Genomic DNA, 18619 nt, shown 5'->3' on the forward strand with positions numbered 1-18619 from the left:
AAGGATGTTCTTGCTATAGAGGGAGTGCAGCCAAGGTTTACCAGACTGATTCCTGGGATGGCGGGACTGACGTATCAGGAGAGATTGAGTTGGTTAGGATTATACTCGCTGGAGTGCAGAAGAGTGAGGGGGGATCTCATAGAAACCTATAAAATTCTAACAGGACTTGACAGGGTAGATGCAGGAAGGATGTTCCCAATGGTGGGGGAGTCCAGAACCAGGGGTCATAGTCTAAGGATACGGTGTAAACCTTTCAGGATTGAGATGAGGAGAAATTTCTTCACCCAGAGAGTGGTGAGCCTGTGGAATTCGCTACCACAGAAAGCAGTTGAGGCCAAAACATTGAATGTTTTCAAAAAGGAGTGAGATATAGTTCTTGGGTCCAAAGGGATCAAAGGGTATGGGGCAAAAGCCGGAACAGGCTACTGAGTTGGATGATCAGCCATGATCATAATGAACGGTGGAGCAGGCTCGAAGGGCCAAACGGCCTACTCCTGCTCCTACTTTCTATGTTTCTATGATGGGGGTGGACCCTGGTGACAACCCTTCCTCCCAGGGCTGCATTTGCTGACAACGCAACCACTAGGTGGCACAGTGCTTGCACATGCGCAAATGCAGGCTCTTCAACTGGAACGTCAGTGTCTGCGACATTCAGGCAGCTGCCAGGATTAAAGATGGCACTGCTCAATTTATCACAGGAAATGCTCGTGGGTAGATCGTTCCAACAAACTAACCTTACATCAAGTTGGGTGGAAGCCCAGTAATATGCTACTATGTAGTTTTAGGATACTAACTGTAATCCATAGGTGCATTTAATATTCCAGTAATCCTATTAAATACAAAAGGAATTGTATGATTGAATTTCCATTGGAACCGAGTGAATTGGCACCCCGATAGATGGAAAAGAAAATCGGGCAGAGTATAAAATGTGCTGCCAATTCGTTTAAATGACTGACCAGGACTGATTTCACCCGAACGCAGCTACTAGTACCCGCCTCACTGGCCGCTCTCCCCCCCTTGGCAACTTGCTTTCTCTCCCACTCCCTCCCTCAGCCGCTCACTCCAGACGTCGCTGCTCCACCCCCACTTCCCTGGCCGATTGTTCCCCGCTCGCGCCACCCCGCTCTCTCCGGCTGCTTGCGTACCCGGCCCCCCACCAACACCCCCCACCCCACCTGCGAGCTCTGGGCTGCATAGCTTCCCTCCTCTTGGCCACTCGCTCTCACGATTCATCAGCCTCCAGGAGCCGCCCGAAGAAGTAAGGGGTGACAGATCGACGTAGGAGCAAGTGGCCGAGAGGACGGAAGCGGCGCGGTCCAGAGCTAGCGGCCGGAGGAGGGGGTGGCGCTAAGTGAGGAACAATCGGCTAGTAACAGCAAGGTCTGGAGCGAGCGGCTGTTCCCGAAACAGTTGGCCTGCAGGTGAATCGCTAACAACCTGAACTTTACAGGCAGGATCGGATTGGTTCACTGAAATCTCTCTTCTCGGACATTAGCGGATGTTCTGAACAAACACAGAACCCCCTTCTCTGACTCCAGTCGCACTGACGCCTTCCGATCAGTGGGGCCAACAAAATTCAACCTTGATAATCGACCATACCAGCAAATTCTGATTCTGCGAGACTTTCAATGTGGCACACAGCAGACTGACTGTTAGGGAAGTCCTGGTACCAGGGTGGAGGTGCAGCAGTTGGCATAAATGGATGTACTGAGGGTGTAATATCTGAAACAACTGAGTATGTAAGTAAATAGAAAAACTAATTTTCCCCTGCCCACTATTCTGTTTTCTTTCCCTCATTTCCTGAAGGCACTGGTGGTTACTTTATCCAAGCAACATTTCTTCATTTGTGAGCCGAGACACTAAGTGCTGCTGGTATGCTATTTGATTATGGGGGCATCACCGATCTTGGCTTCAGCTGGTATCCCCACACACTCACACACACACTTTTTAGCAGGGGCCCCTTCATAGCAATCTGTAGTGGGAACTCAAGGATTCTTTCGCCCCTCTACTCCAGAGACACTCAGGCTACCTGTGTCACCCCTGCTGCCATCCTACCCCAGGTCAGCAACATCAGTACTGGAGGTCAAGCCCGACACCCCAAGTGGCTCAGTGCGAGGCTGCATGCCGTCTAAGAATATTGTGATTTGACATAAGCAAAGAGGAATGACCGGATGCAAAGTAACACAATTAAATAAAACAAATAATGTGGAGTGAGACTGAAATACTTGTAGTAAAACCTATGGGGGAGGCAGTGGCGCAGTGGTATTATCACTGGACGAGTAACCCAGAGACCCAGGGTATTTCTCTGGGGACATGGGTTCGAATCCCATCACAGCAGAAGGTGGAATTTGAATTTAATTAATAAATCTGGAATTTTAAAAAAAGCTAGTCTAATGATGGCCATGAAACCATTGTTGATTGTTGTAAAAACCCACCTGGTTCACTAATGTCCTTTAGGAAAGGAAATCTGCTTTCCTTACCTGGTCTGGCCTACATGTGACTCCAAACCTACAGCAATGTGGTTAACTCTAATATGCCCTCTGAAATGGCCTAGCAAGCCACTCAGTTGTACCAAACCACTATGAAGTTAATGAAAAGGAATAAAACCAGACGGACCACCCGGCATCGACCTAGGCACCGGAAACGACAACGGTAAACCCAGCCCCGTCGACCCTGCAAAGTCCTCCTTACTAACATCTGGGGGCTTGTGCCAAAGTTGGGAGAGCTGTCCCACAGACTAGTCAAGGAACAGCCTGACATAGTCATACTCACGGAATCATACCTTACAGACAATGTCCCAGACACTGCCATCACCATCCCCGGGTACGTCCTGTCCCACAGGCAGGACAGACCCAGCAGAAGTGGTGGCACAGTGGTATACAGTAGGGAGGGAGTTGCTCTGGGAGTCCTCAACATCGACTCCGGACCCCATGAAGTCTCATGGCATCAGGTCAAACATGGACAAGGAAACCTCCTGATTACCACCTACCGCCCTCCCTCAGCTGATGACTCAGTACTCCACCATGTTGAACACCACTTGGAGGAAGCACTGAGGGTGGCAAGGGCACAAAATGTACTCTGGGTGGGGGACCAATGTCCATCACCAAGAGTGCTCGGTAGCACCACTACTGACCTAGCTGGCCGAGTCCTAAAGGACATAGCTGCTAGACTGGGTCAGCGGCAGGTGGTGGGCGAACCAACACGAGGGGAAAACATACTTGACCTCATCCTCACCAATCTGCCTGCCATATATGCTTCTGTCCATGACAGTATTGGTAGGAGTGACCACCGCACAGTCCTTGTGGAGACGAAGTCCCGCCTTCACATTGAGGATACCATCCATCGTGTTGAGTGGCACTATCACCGTGCTAAATGGGATAGATTTCAAATAGATCTAGCAATGCAAAACTGGGCATCCATGAGGCGCTGTGGGCCATTAACAGCAGCAGAACTGTACTCAACCACAATCTGTAACCTCATGGCCAGGCATATCCCCCATTCTACCATTACCATCAAGCCAGGAGACCAACCCTGGTTCAATGAAGTGTGCAGGAGGGCATGCCAGGAGCAGCACCAGGCATACCTCAAAATGAGGTGTCAACCTGGTGAAGCTACAACCCAGGACTACTTGCATGCCAAACTGCGTAAGCAGCATGCGATAGACAGAGCTAAGCAATCCCATCACCAACGGATCAGATCTAAGCTCTGCAGTCCTGCCACATCCAGCCGTGAATGGTGGTGGACAATTAAACAACTAACTGGAGGAGGTGGCTCCACAAATATCCCCATCATCAATGATGGGGGAGCCCAGCACATCAGTGCGAAAGATAAGGCTGAAGCATTTGCAACAATCGTCAGCCAGAAGTGCCGAGTTGATGATCCATCTCGGCCTCCTCCTGAAGTCCCCAGCATCACAGATGCCAGACTTCAGCCAATTCGATTCACTCCGCGTGATATCAAGAAATGACTGAAAGCACTGGATACTGCAAAAGCTATGGGCCCTGACAATATTCCGCAATAGTACTGAAGACCTGTGCTCCAGAACTAGCTGCGCCCCTAGCCGAGCTGTTCCAGTACAACTACAACACTGGCATCTACCCTGCAATGTGGAAAATTGCCCAGATATGTCCTGTAACCCGGCCAACTACCGCCCCATTAGCCTACTCTCAATCATCAGTAAAGTGATGGAAGGTGTCATCAACAGTGGCATGAAGCGGCACTTGCTTAGCAATAACCTGCTTAGTGATGCTCAGTTTGGGTTCCGCCAGGGCCACTCAGCTCCTGACCTAATCACAGCCTTGGTTCAAACATGGACAAAAGAGCTGAACTCAAGAGGTGAGGTGAGAGTGACTGCCCTTGACATCAAGGCAGCATTTGACCGAGTATGGCATCAAGGAGCCCTAGCAAAACTGAGGTCAATGGGAATCAGGGGGAAAACCCTCTGCTGGCTGGAGTCATACCTAGCGCAAAGGAAGATGGTTGTGGTTGTTGGAGGTCAATCATCTCAGCTCCAGGACATCACTGCAGGAATTCCTTAGGATAGTGTCCTAGGCCCAACCATCTTCAGCTGCTTCATCAATGACCTTCCTTCAGTCATAAGGTCAGAAGTGGGGATGTTTGCTGATGATTACACAATGTTCAGCACCATTCGTGGCTCCTCAGATACTGAAGCAGTCTGTGTAGAAGTGCAGCAAGACCTGGACAATATCCAGACTTCGGCTGAGAAGTGGCAAGTAACACAAGTGCCAGGCAATGAACATCTCCAACAAGACAGAATCTAACCATCTCCCCTTGACATTCAACGGCATTACCATCATTGAATCCCCCACTATCAACATCTTAGGGGCTACCATTGACCAGAAACTGAACTGGAGTAGCCATATAAATACCGTGGCTACAAGAGCAGGTCAGAGGCTCGGAATCCTGAGGCGAGTAACTCACCTCCTGACTCCCCAAAGCCTGTCCACCAGCTACAAGGCACAAGTCAGGAGTGTGATGGAATACTCTCCACTTGCCTGGATGGGTGCAGCTCCAACAAAGAAGCTCGACACCATCCAGGACAAAGCAGCCCGCTTGATTGGCACTCCATCCACAAACATTCACTCCCTCCACCACCTACGTACTGTGGCAGCAGTGTGTACCATCTACAAGATGCACTGCAGCAATGCACCAAGGCTCCTTAGACAGCACCTTCCAAACCCGCAACCTCTACCAACTAGAAGGACAAGGGCAGCAGATACATGGGAACACCACCACCTGCAAGTTCCCCTCCAAGTCACACACCATCCTGACTTGGAACTATATCGCCGTTCCTTCACTGTCGCTGGATCAAAATCCTGGAACTCCCTTCTGAACAGCACTGTGGGTCTACCTACCCCAAATGGACTGCAGCGGTTCAAGAAGGCAGCTCACCACTACCTTCTCAAGGGCAATTAGGGATGGGCAATAAATGCTGGCATAGCCAGTGACACCCACATCCCATGAATGAATTTTAAAAAAATAACAGATCACAAATACTTGCAGAAACTGGTCCTTACCTCACGCTCCAGATAGGATAAAAGTAACTCTGTTTCGTTTAGCAGTGTAACACTGCACTTACCCCTGGAAAGAAAGCAAAAAGCTGTCAGTAAGAGTTCCAGTTTGTTTTGTGATGGGCAAGATGTCGATTTCCCTCTGTACCACTGTCTGTGTCAGAAGGTTGTGGGTTCAAGTCCCACTCCAGGGACTTGAACATGATCTACATTGGAACTCCAGAGTTTTGCATTTACAGAGGTGCTGTCCTTCAGATTAAACATTAAACTGACTCCACCACTCTCTCAGGAGGAAATGTGGCACTATTTCGAATAGGAGTACGGCGGTCTCCTGGTGTCCTGGCCAATATTTATCCCTCAACCAACATAACTAAAATAGATTATCTGGTCATTATCACATTTGTGTGTGTGGGAGCTTGCTGTGCGCATACTGGCTGCCACATTTTCTACATTACACCAGTGATATTGTACTTCATTGGCAATAAAGAGCTTCTGGACTTCCTGAAATTATGAAGTATGGTCTATAAATGCAGTTCTTGCTATTAGCTTCAATGAAAGTCTTTTTTTGATTTGTTGGGACAGCAGCAGCACCACGGGGTATGACAGCACCAGAATGGTGGCGGCATAGTTCAGGAACATTGGGGAGGAGATTTGAGGGGTGTCACTCAGCAAAGAATAACCACACAGTTCAGGAACATTGGGGAGGAGATTTGAGGGGTGTCACTCAGCAAAGAATAACCACACAGTTCAGGAACATTGGGGAGGAGATTTGAGGGGTGTCACTCAGCAAAGAATAACCACACAGTTCAGGAACATTGGGGAGGAGATTTGAGGGGTGTCACTCAGCAAAGAATAACCACATAGTTCAGGAACATTGGGGAGGAGATTTGAGGGGTGTCACTCAGCAAAGAATAACCACACAGTTCAGGAACATTGGGGAGGAGATTTGAGGGGTGTCACTCAGCAAAGAATAACCACACAGTTCAGGAACATTGGGGAGGAGATTTGAGGGGTGTCACTCAGCAAAGAATAACCACACAGTTCAGGAACATTGGGGAGGAGATTTGAGGGGTGTCACTCAGCAAAGAATAACCACACAGTTCAGGAACATTGGGGAGGAGATTTGAGGGGTGTCACTCAGCAAAGAATAACCACACAGTTCAGGAACATTGGGGAGGAGATTTGAGGGGTGTCACTCAACAAAGAATAACCACATAGTTCAGGAACATTGGGGAGGAGATTTGAGGGGTGTCACTCAGCAAAGAATAACCACTATGAATAACCACATAGTTCAGGAACATTGGGGAGGAGATTTGAGGGGTGTCACTCAACAAAGAATAACCACATAGTTCAGGAACATTGGGGAGGAGATTTGAGGGGTGTCACTCAACAAAGAATAACCACATAGTTCAGGAACATTGGGGAGGAGATTTGAGGGGTGTCACTCAACAAAGAATAACCACATAGTTCAGGAACAGTGGGGAGGAGATTTGAGGGGTGTCACTCAGCAAAGAATAACCACTATGAATAACCACATAGTTCAGGAACATTGGGGAGGAGATTTGAGGGGTGTCACTCAGCAAAGAATAACCACATAGTTCAGGAACATTGGGGAGGAGATTTGAGGGGTGCCACTCAACAAAGAATAACCACATAGTTCAGGAACATTGGGGAGGAGATTTGAGGGGTGTCACTCAGCAAAGAATAACCACTATGAATAACCACATAGTTCAGGAACAGTGGGGAGGAGATTTGAGGGGTGTCACTCAGCAAAGAATAACCACTATGAATAACCACATAGTTCAGGAACAGTGGGGAGGAGATTTGAGGGGTGTCACTCAGCAAAGAATAACCACTATGGTCATGACCTGGCTGTAAATTCTGGAAAATGTTGCTTTCCTTGATAAAAACACAAGAATGATTTTCAAGAACTTTAAAGTCAATTCGCGAGAGGGAATGTGGCGATAGGAATTTCTCTCCGGAGGTCAGAATGGTAAGAAAGGCACAGAAGCTTGTTGGGCTGGCAGGAGTGAGCAGGGTGGTGTGTCTAGTTGAATCGGTATTTCAAGGAGCTTGCACAGGCCGAATGGGCTCCTTCTGTGCTATTTCATTCCAAGGAGGGAGTGGGGATTGGTGGCGTTTTGCATGTCAGAAGCGAGGGCCTCAGCCTCCTATACTGTTCTCATGAGATGAGCTTCGCACCATCACTAAGACCACCTACTTCCACCTCCGTAACATTGCCCAACATTGCTCCTGCTCTAGCCCATCTGCTGTTGAATCCCTCAATCATGTCTTTGTTACCTCTAGACTTGACCATTCCAACATACTCCTGGCTGGTCTCCCACATTCTACCCTCTGTAAAGAGAAGGTCATCCAAAACTCTGTCGTCCATGTCCTATCTTACACCAAGTCCCATTACCCTACAACAAAAACAACTTATGTTTATATAACGCCTTTAATGTAATAAAGTGTCCCAAGGAACTTCACAGGAGTATTATAAAACAAATTATGACACTGAGCCACAAAAGGAGATATTATGTTTGATGACCAAAAGCTTGGTCAAAGAGGTAGGTTTTAAGGAGTGCCTTAAAGGAGAGGCGGAGAGGTTTAGGGAGGGTATTCCAGAGCTTGGGGCCTCAGCAGCTGAAAACATGACCACCAGGTGGAGGGATATGAACATATGAATTAGGAGCACAAGTAGGCCATTCAGCCCCTCGAGCCTGCTCCGCCATTCAATAAGATCATGGCTGATCCGTTTGTGTCTCACATTCCACACTCCCATCTACACCCAATAACCTTTGATGCCCTCCCTAACAAGAATCTATCTACCTCCACCTTAAAAATATTCAATGACCCTGCCTCCACCACCTTCTAAGCCGGAGTGTTCCAAAGTCGCACAACTCTCTGAGAAAAAAAAATTCTCATCTCTGTCCTAAAAGGGCGACCCCTAATTTTTAAACAGTGGCCCCCTAGTTCTGGACTCACGCACAAGGGGAAACATCCTCTCCACATCCACCTTGCCAAGACCGTTCAGGATCTTATATACTTCAATCAAGTCTCCCCTCACTCTTCTAAACTCCAGTGAAAACAAGCCCAGTCTGTCCAACCTTTCCTCATAAGACAACTCACTCAATCCAGGTATCAATCTAGTAAACCTCCTCTTAACCACCTCCAACGCATTTACATCTTTCCTTAAATAAAGTGACCAAAATGGTACACAGTACTCGAGATATGGTCTCACCTATGCCGTGTATAACTGAAGCATAACATCCTTATTTTTATTTTCAATTCTTCTCGTAATAAAGGATAGCATTCCATTAGCCTTCTTTACTACTTGCTGTACCCGCATACTAACATTTTGTGACTCATGCACTAGTCCACCTAGATCCCTCTGCACCTCGGAATTCTGCAGTCATTCTCCATTTACGTAATAATTTGCTTTTTTATTCTTCCTGCCAAAATGAACAACTTCACATTTTCCCACATTATACTCCATCTGTCAGATTTTTGCCCACTCAGTCAAACTATCTATATCGGTCTGCAAACTCCTTCACAACATACCTTCCTACCTATCTTTGTATCATCTGCAAATTTAGCTACAAAGCCATCGCTCCCCTCATCCAAGTCATTGATATATGTTGTAAAAAGTTGAGGCCCTAGCACAGACCCCTGCGGGACTCCACTCATCACATCCTGCCAATTAGAAAGGACCCATTTATGCATACTGTTTTCTGCCAGCCAGCCAATCTTCTACCCATGCTAATATGTTACCCCCTACACCATGAGCTCCTACTTTGTGCAATAATCTTTTATATGGCACCTTGTCAAATGCCTTCTAGAAATTCAAGTACAGTACGTCAACAGGCTCCTCTTTATCCACAATGCATGTTAATATGGAGATCAGAACCGTGAACTGTGCACAGTTCTCTCACCATGGTTTAACCAAGACTCTATATAAGCTTAAATAAAAACAGAAAGTGCTGGAAATACTCAGCATGTCAGGCAGCATCGGTGGAGAGAGAAGCGGAGTTGACATTACGTCTCTGTTTTTCAATTCTATTTCTCTTGAAATTGACACTCGTGCTTTGTTTCCATTTTTTATGGCCTTGTTATCTTGTATTGCTATTTTTAATGATTTGTGTATTTGTTCCCCTCGATCCCTTTGCTCCACTATTTCCCTTAGCCTCTTATTTTCCAAGTACTATGTGGGCCTCCTTAGTACCCCTATCAAAATACACACCTCACACTCATTCATATTGAAATTTTCTTGCCATTTATCATCTTGTATTGTGTTGCAGTCTTTCTCAGTATTAAATATACCCACCATTTTATCTGCTCGAGTCCTGGAACGGGAATTGAACTCACAACTTTGCCTCAAAGCCGAGAGCATTACCATCTGAACCATACAAATTGGTTTGATGTCGTACACAGTTTCCCACTGTAGAATCAAATTCTGGGATGATACTCAGATGATACAAGGTGACCATAGGATGGGAGATTAGTGATGTAGACATATAATTAAAATCATGGATGCACAAGAGATCAGAATTAGAGGAGTGCAGATATCTCGGAGGGTTGTAGGGTAGGAGGAGATTACAGACATAGGCTGCAGAGGGATTTGAAAACAAGGATGAGAATTTTAAAATCAAGACGTTGCTTGACAGGGTGCCATAGTAGGTCAGCGAGCACAGGGATGATAGGGGAACAGGCTCTGATGCAAGTTTAAGACACGGACAGCAGCGTTTTGGATGACCTCAAGATTACAGAGAGTTAAAGGTGAGACACCAGCTAGGAGTGCACTAGAATAGTCAAGTCTAGAGGTAATGAAGGTATGAATGAGGGTTTCAGCAGCAGATCAGCTGAGACGGGGCGAAGTCAGGCAAAGTGACGGAGGTGGAAGTAAGTGATCTTAGTGATGGCACGAATATGAGGTTGGTAGCTCATCTCAGGGTCAAATGTGACACCAAGGTTGGAAACAGACTGGCTTAATCTCAGATTGTTGCCAGGGAGAGGGATGGAGTCAGTGGCTAGGGAACGGAGTTTGGAGTGGGGACCCAAAACAATGGCTTCCGTCTTCCTAATATTTAATTGGAGGAAATTTCTGCTCGTCCAGTACCGGATGCCAGATAAGCAGTCTGATAATTTAGCAACAGTGGAGGAATCGAGAAAAGTGGTGGTGAGATGGAGCTGAGTGGCGTCAGCGTACCTGTGAAGACTAACACTGTGCTTTCAGATGATGTCACCGAGAGGCAGCATATAGACGAGCAACAGAAGGGGGCTAAGGATAGATCCTTGGGGGACACCAGAGGTAATGGTGTGGGAGCAGGAAGAGAAGCCATTGCAAGTGATTCTCTGGTTATGATTGGATAGATAAGAAAGGTGAGAGCAGTCCCATCCAGCTGGACAACAGTGGAGAAGCGTTGGAGGAGGATAGTGTGGTCAACCATGTCAAAGGCTGCAGACAGAGTGAGAAGGACAAGGAGGAAAAGTTTACCTTTGTCACAGTCACATAGGGTGTCACTTGTGACTTTGACAAGAGCTGTTTCAATACTGTGACAGGGGCAGAAACGTGACGGGAGGAGAAACGTGACTAGAGGGATTCAAACGTGGAGTTCCAGGAAAGATGGGAACAGATTTGGAAGGCTACAACTCATTCAAGGACATTGGAGAGAAATGGGAGGTTGGAGATAGGACAATAATTTGCAAGGGCAGTGGGTCAAGGATTAGTTTTTTGAGGAGAGGGGTGATGACGGCAGATTTCAAGTGCTCGCTGACCTACACTATGACAGGTCAAGCAATGCCTTGATTTAAAAATTCTCATCCTTGTTTTCAATTCCCTCCACAGACTCGCCCCTCCCTGTCTATGTAATTTCCTCCAGCCCCACAATCCTCCAGGATATCTGCACTCAGCTAATTCAGGCCTCTTGAGCATTGCCGATTTTAATCAATCCATTTCTCTGCCTCTCTACCTCACTTTCCACCCTAATGACACTCCTTAAAACCAACCTCTTTAAGCCAGCTTTTGGTCACCTGACCAAATATCTCCTTGTGTGGCTTGGTGCCATATTTTGTTTTAGAAAGCTCCTGTGAAGCGCCTTGGGTCATTTTATTACACTAAAGGCGCTATTTAAAATTTTGTGGTTGTTGTTATTGAAGTTCAACGGAAGTTTGGGGAACAGCACATCATTTTTACATTAGACACTTTACAGCCTTCCGGAATCAACACTGCCTTCAAGAATTTCAGATCATAATCACTGCTCCCATTTTTATCCAGACAGCAGCTGTTGGTAAAGATCCTGCTGGTACCACTTACAACACCTCTAGGCCCACCTTTTGTTTCTTTACTTGGTCCATTACCACACACCTTCACCTTGCACCATTATCCCTTTTGTCAGTGAATCTCTCCTGCCTTCCACCCCATCACAGAACTTCCCTTTGATTTATTCTTCCCTTTCCCCACCTTCCCTGCCTCTGTACTTGCTTAAAATCTGTTACATCTCTAACTTTTTTCCGGTTATGATAAATGCTACGAGAAACGTTAACTCTGATTTTCTCTCCACAAATGTTGCCTAACCTGCCAAGTATTTCCAGCACTTTCTGTTTTTATTTCAGGTTTCCTGCATCTGCAGTATTTTATCTTTGTGTTGAGAAAACCTAGAAATAGAATCATAGAATGGTTACAGCACAGAAGGCCATTTGGCCCATTGTGTCCGTGCTGGCCAGCTCTCTGCAACAGCAACTCAGCTAGTTCCACTCCCCTGCCCTTTCTCCATAGCCCTGCAACTTTTTTGTCTTCATGCGCTTATCCAATTCTCTTTTGAAAGCTGCGATTGAATCTGCCTCCAACAAACTCTCAGGCAGTGCAATTCAGATCCTAAACACTCGCTGTGTAAAAAAGAATTTCTCTCATGTCACCATTGGTTCTTTGGCCATTCAGCTTATATAGGTGTCCTCTAGTTCTCGAACCTTCCGCCAACCACAAGTCATTGGGGTCCTGTACACCCCAATGAGGAGCCACAATCAAAGACATGTACAGGTTGAAAATTCGGTGCTACAATGTTGGAGCCCGATCATTAACCTTAGTCTGTCCCTACCCTAATTGCACAGCTCCCCAATGAATTCAACAGATAAGAAAATCTGTTGCTGGTATCAGCCAGGGCTCAATAGGTAGCACTCTGGCCTCTGAATCAGAAGGTTGTGGCTTCAAGTCCCACTCCAGAGATCTGAGAATCTCTGCCCTCTGGTTACTGACCCTCGTGCCTGTGGAACCAGTTTGAACTTTTTTTTATAAAGGTACAGAAAGCCAGAAAGATATTAGAAGCGTAAACTGAAGGCAAAGAAACATACATAATACCAAGCAGTGGCTTTCTCTGTCACTTATGCACGAGTTAATTCAAAACACTGCTGCCAATATCCTAGCTTGCACCAAGTCCCCTTCACCCTTCACTCTTGTGCTCGCCGATCTACATTGGTTCCCAGACCGGTAACATCTCAGTTTTAAAATTCTCATCCTTTTTTTCTTCAAATCTCTGCCCAGCCTTGCCCCTCCCTATCTCTGTAACCCATCTGAGATCTCTGTGCTCATCCAATTCTGAACTCTTGCGCTGTCCTGATTTCCATCACCCCACCATTGCTGGCCATGCCTTCAGCTGTTTATGCCCCAACTCTGGAATTCCCTGCCTATTACTTTCTGCCTCTCTCTCCTTCTTTAAAACACTCCTCAAAACCTAACTGTTTAACCAAGTTTTAGATCGCCAATTCTAACTTCTCCTTATGTGGCTTGGTGTTAAATTTTGTTCCATTACACATATGTGAAGCAGCTTAAACCTTTCATCGTTAAAGGCACTCTATGAATGCAAGTTGTTGTTGCTACTGCCACCTCTCCCAACATATGTGCAGCCAAACTGGAAGGGAAGGGAATCAGTCACAGACAGGACCCAGGACAGCTGGGGCCACCGTGGGTAAACACCCAAAGACTGAACATCGCAATGATCTCAAGGGTTAAGTCTGCAGCCACTGGCGAGCTCTCCCCCTCCCTACAGTTACCTGATGTGGGTTGCTGGTAAAGATTCCAGCTGCCGTGATAGGAAGAGCTCTCGGTGCTTCAGCTGGTGTCGCTCATTTTCCGAGAGCTCCTGTAGTTCTGTGTTCTCCATCTCTTCTTCCACCTCTTCTGCACAAAAATTAAAGACAATGGGTCAGAGCAATCACAGAAACAGAGAAACGCAGAAAAATAGGAGCAGGAGTAGGCCATTCAGCCCTTCGAGCCTGCTCTGCCATTCAGTACGATCATGGCTGATCATCCAAACTCAGTACCCTGTTCCCATTTTTTCCCCGTATCCCTTGATCCTTTTAGCCCTAAGAACGATATCTAACTCTTTCTTGAATATATTTAATGATTTGGCCTCAACTGCTTTCCGTGGTAGAGAATTCCACAGGTTCACCACTCTCTGGGTGAAGAAATCTCTCCTCATCTCAGTCCTAAATGGCTTACCCCTTATCCTTAGACTGTGACCCCTGGTCCTGGACTCCCTCACCATCAGGAACATCCTTCCTGCATCTAGTCTGCCAGTCCTGTTAGAATTTTGTAGGTTTCTATGAGATCCCCTCTCCTTCTTCTGAACTCGAGTGAAAACAAGCCTAATCGACCCAATCTCTCGTCATATGTCAGTCCTGCCATCCCAGGAATCAGTCTGGTGAACCTTTGCTTCACTCCATCCATAGCAAGAAGATCCTTCCTCAGATAAGGAGACCAAAAACTTCACACAATACTCAAGGTGTGGTCTCACCAAGGCCTTGTATAATTGCAGCAAGACATCCTTGTTCCTGTACTCGAATCCTCTCGCTATGAAGGCCAAAATACCGTTTGTCTTCTTAACTGCCTGCTGCACCTGCATGCTTACTTTCAGCGACTGGTGCACAAGGACACCCAGGACTCGCTGCACCTCCCCCTTTCCCAATTTATCACCTTTCAGATAATAATCTGCCTTCCTGTTTTTGCCACCAAAGTGGATAACCTCACATATGTCCACATTATACTGCATCTGCCATGTATTTGCCCACTCACTCAATCTGTCCAAATCACACTGGAGCCTCTCTGCATCCTCCTCACAGCTCACACTCCCACCCAGCTTTGTGTCGGCTGCAAACTTGGATATATTACATTTAATTCCCTCATCTATATCATGAATATATATTGTGAATAGCTGGAGTCCTAGCATTGATCCCTGCGGTACCCCACTTGTCACTGCCTGCCACTCGGAAAAAGACCCGTTTATTCCTACTTTGTTTCTTGTCTGCCAACCAGTTCTCTATCCATGTCAGTACCTTACCCCCAATCCCATGTGCTTTAATTTTGCACACTAATCTCTTATGTGGGACCTTATCAAAAGCCTTCTGAAAGTCCAAATACACCACATTCACTGGTTCTCCCTTATCTATTCTACTAGTTACACCCTCAAAAAATTCCAGTCGATTTGTCAAGCATGATTTCTTTTTCGTAAATCCATGTTGACTTTGTCCGATCCTGTCATTGTTTTCCAAGTGCTCGACTATTACATCTTTTATAATGGACTCGAGCATTTTCCCCATTACTGATGTAAGGCTAACCAGTCTATAATTCCCTCTTTTCTCTCTACCTCCTTTTTTAAATAATGGGGTTACATTAGCTACTCTCCAATCCGTTGGAACTGTTCCAGAGTCTACAGAATTTTGAAAAATGACCAGCAATGCATCTACTATTTCTAGGGCCACTTCCTTAAGTACTCTGGGATGTAGATAATCAGGCCCTGGGGATTTATCGGCCTTCAATCCCGTCAATTTCCCTAACACAATTTCCCTACTAATACTGATGTCATACAGTTCCTCCTTCTCACTAGATGCTCTGTTCCCCAACATTTCTCGGAGGTAATTTGTGTCCTCCTTTGTGAAGACAGAACCAAAGTATGTATTTAATTGGTCTGCCATTGCTTTGTTCCCATTAAAACTTTCCCCATTTCTGACTGTAAGGGACCCACATTTGTCTTCATCTCCCGCCCTTCCAATTAGTACTAGCATTACACAATATTACACAATGAAATCAGTCCACACATATCCAACAAAAGACACAATAGGAAAAACACAGGTGACAGCCAAGGTTCCGTCCAATTTTTTTCCCCCGAGTGTGCAGGAAATTTCTTAAAGTGCATGGCCCCTTTAATTTTCTTTGCACAGCCACACGAGTGGTAATTTAAAAGGGGCCAACTTGAGCGCAGCCTGCGCAGGGACTTACAGGTTGCTGTGCTCTGTGCAACTTCAAGGGATTACTGGTGTCAGCATAAGTCTATAGGCCACTGACTTGACCTTACCATCTCACGTGGTCTTGATACTCCCATTGTATCATAGATAAGGCCATCTCGGATCACTTCCTAGCATGACTCTCCACCCACACCCCCCTTCCCCTCCCAAACCCACTTCCTTGTGTATCCACCCTGGAAAAACTCTCTCAATTCAATTACAACTGCAATTTCAAGACCTCAACTATCTAGCCTCTGTTCATCAAGAAATTTCTGTCATGACCAATCAGCTCCAGCACACAGTCATCTCCACCTTCGACGCTTGAGGCCCCATTAAAACCATTTCTCTATCTCTGCCCCTGGCCGTTTCCCCTGGTACGGCCCTCAACTCCGCTCCCTTATGTCCAAGGATCACTTGAACAGATATGGTGGACAACTGGTTCAGTCATTCATCAGATCTGGCTGGACCACATGAACCACTTTCGGGTACAGACTCATCTGCCAAAAATACTCACTATTTCAGATCATCCTGGAATGCGAAGAAAACCCCCAGCCTCTTTTCTCCACTGAAAATCGCCTTCTTAAACCCTCTCCCCTGTCTCTTCACCCTCACCTCCAACAAGTGTGAGGAGCTCATGGACTTCTTTTGCACTAATATTGAGACAATCCAATCAGCTGCATCTGCCAGTAACTCCCCCCCCCACACCACCACCCCCCCACTTCCGCTATCTCACCAGGCCAAACTTCCTCTAAGGTTCCTCAGTGCCCAAACCCTGAACTTGCATCTTGCTTTAGTTTTCCTCCTATCTCCATTCAAGTCCTCTCCAAGCTCATCTTGTCATGAGACCCAAATCCTGATCTCCTAACTCTATTCCCACTACACTGCTGACCACTCAACTTCCCTCCTGGTCCTTATGCTATCTGATATCATTAACAGTTCTCTCTCCTCAGGTACCGACCCTCTTTCCTTTAAATCTGCCATTATCACCCCATTCTCAAAAAAAAACAACCCTTGGCTCCTCTGTCCTTGCAAACTACCACCCTATCACCAACTTCCCTTTCCTCTCCAAAGTCCTTGAAAATATTGTCACCTCCCAAATCCGCGTCCATCTTTCCCAAAACTCCATGTTTTAATCCCACCAATCAAATTTCCATCCCTGCCACAGTACCAAAATAGCTCTTGCCAAAGTCACAAAAGACATCCTCCATGACTGTGGCAAAGAGAAACCATCCCTCCTCATCCTTCGCGACTTGCCTGCAGCCTTTGACATTGTTGACCACACCATCTCCTCCAATGCTGTAGTCCAGCTGGGTAAACTGCTCTCCCCTGATTCCATTATTTTCTATCTAATTATAGCCAGCAAATCACCTGCACTGGCTTCTCCTCCTGCTCCGTCACCTCTGGTTTAGTTTAGTTTAGTTTTTAGTTTAGAGATACAGCACTGAAACAGGCCCTTCGGCCCACCGAATCTGTGCCGACCATCAACCACCCATTTATACTAATCCTACACTAATTCCATATTCCTACCACATCCCCACCTGTCCCTATATTTCCCTACCACCTACCTATACTAGGGGCAATTTATAATGGCCAATTTACCTATCAACCTGCAAGTCTTTGGCATGTGGGAGGAAACCGGAACACAGGAACCCACGCAGACACAGGGAGAACTTGCAAACTCCACACAGGCAGTACCCAGAATTGAACCCGGGTCGCTGGAGCTGTGAGGCTGCGGTGCTAACCACTGCGCTGCCGTGGTGTCCCCCTTGGCCCACTCCTGTTTCTCATCTACATACTGCCCCTCAGTGACATCATCGGAAAACACAGAGTCAGTTTCCACAAGTGATGACACCCTGCTCCACCTTACTACCAACTCTCACAAAATTGTTCGACTACTTGTCTGACATTCAGTAATGAATGAGCAGAAATTTCATCCAGACCTTGGTGTACAGGACACAATTTCAAAATTTGTAGATGATACAAAACATGGAAGCATTCTCAACTGTGAGGAAGGTCCTTTACAGTCAGAAACAGGGGATTTATTATGGGGAACAAAGAAATGGCTGACCAACGAAATGCATACTTTGGTTCTGTCTTCACATATCATACCAGAAATGCTGGGGAACAGAGGGCTTAGTGAGAGAGAGGAACTGAAGAAAATCAGTATGAGTAGAGAAATGGTGTTGGGGAAATTGACGGGATTGAAGGCTGATAAATCCCCAGGGCCTGATGGTATGCATCCCAGAGTACTTAAGGAAGTGGCCCTAGAAATAGTGGATGCATTGGTGGCCATCTTCCAAGGTTCTATAGACTCTGGAACAGTTCCTACAGATTGGAGGGTAGCTAATGTAATCCCACTATTTAAAAAGGGAGGTAGAGAGAAAGCAGGGAATTATAAACCAGTCAGCCTGACGTCGGTAGTGGAGAAAATTCTAGAGTCCATTATCAAAGATTTTATAGCAGAGCACGTTTATAGCAGAGTTCTAAAAAAAAAGAGCAGTGGTAGAATCAGGCAGAGTCAGCATGTGTTTACGAAAGGGAAATCATACTTGACAAACCTACTAGAATTCTTCGAGAATGTAACTAGTAGAGTTGATGAGGGGGAGCCAGTGGATGTGGTTTATTTGGACTTTCAGAAGGCTTTCGACAAAGTGCCACATAAGAGATTAGCATGTAAAATTAAAGCACATGGGATTGGGGGTAGTGTATTGCGATAGATAGAAAATTGGTTGGCAGACAGGAAACAAAGAGTAGGGATAAATCTTTTTCCGAATGACAGGCAGTGACTAGTGGGGTACCACAGGTATCAGAGC

The 18619-nt window shown here is 46.3% G+C and overlaps 1 protein-coding gene across 3 annotated transcripts in view; it reads right to left on the minus strand.

Moving 5' to 3' along the window:
- LOC137373960 (metastasis-associated protein MTA1-like) overlaps nucleotides 1-18619 on the minus strand; it is a 141576-nt gene that overhangs the window by 87161 nt on the left and 35796 nt on the right. For all 3 annotated transcript variants that reach the window (XM_068039640.1, XM_068039638.1, XM_068039639.1), the window contains 2 exons: nucleotides 13578-13704; nucleotides 5538-5601 (listed from right to left, as the gene is read on the minus strand). In XM_068039640.1, the coding sequence (XP_067895741.1) occupies nucleotides 5538-5601; nucleotides 13578-13687 (174 nt within the window). In that variant the 5' untranslated portion in view covers nucleotides 13688-13704. The remainder of the gene's footprint in view (nucleotides 1-5537; nucleotides 5602-13577; nucleotides 13705-18619) is intronic.

Source organism: Heterodontus francisci, chromosome 9, assembly GCF_036365525.1.
Source record: "Heterodontus francisci isolate sHetFra1 chromosome 9, sHetFra1.hap1, whole genome shotgun sequence".
NCBI lineage: Eukaryota > Metazoa > Chordata > Chondrichthyes > Heterodontiformes > Heterodontidae > Heterodontus > Heterodontus francisci.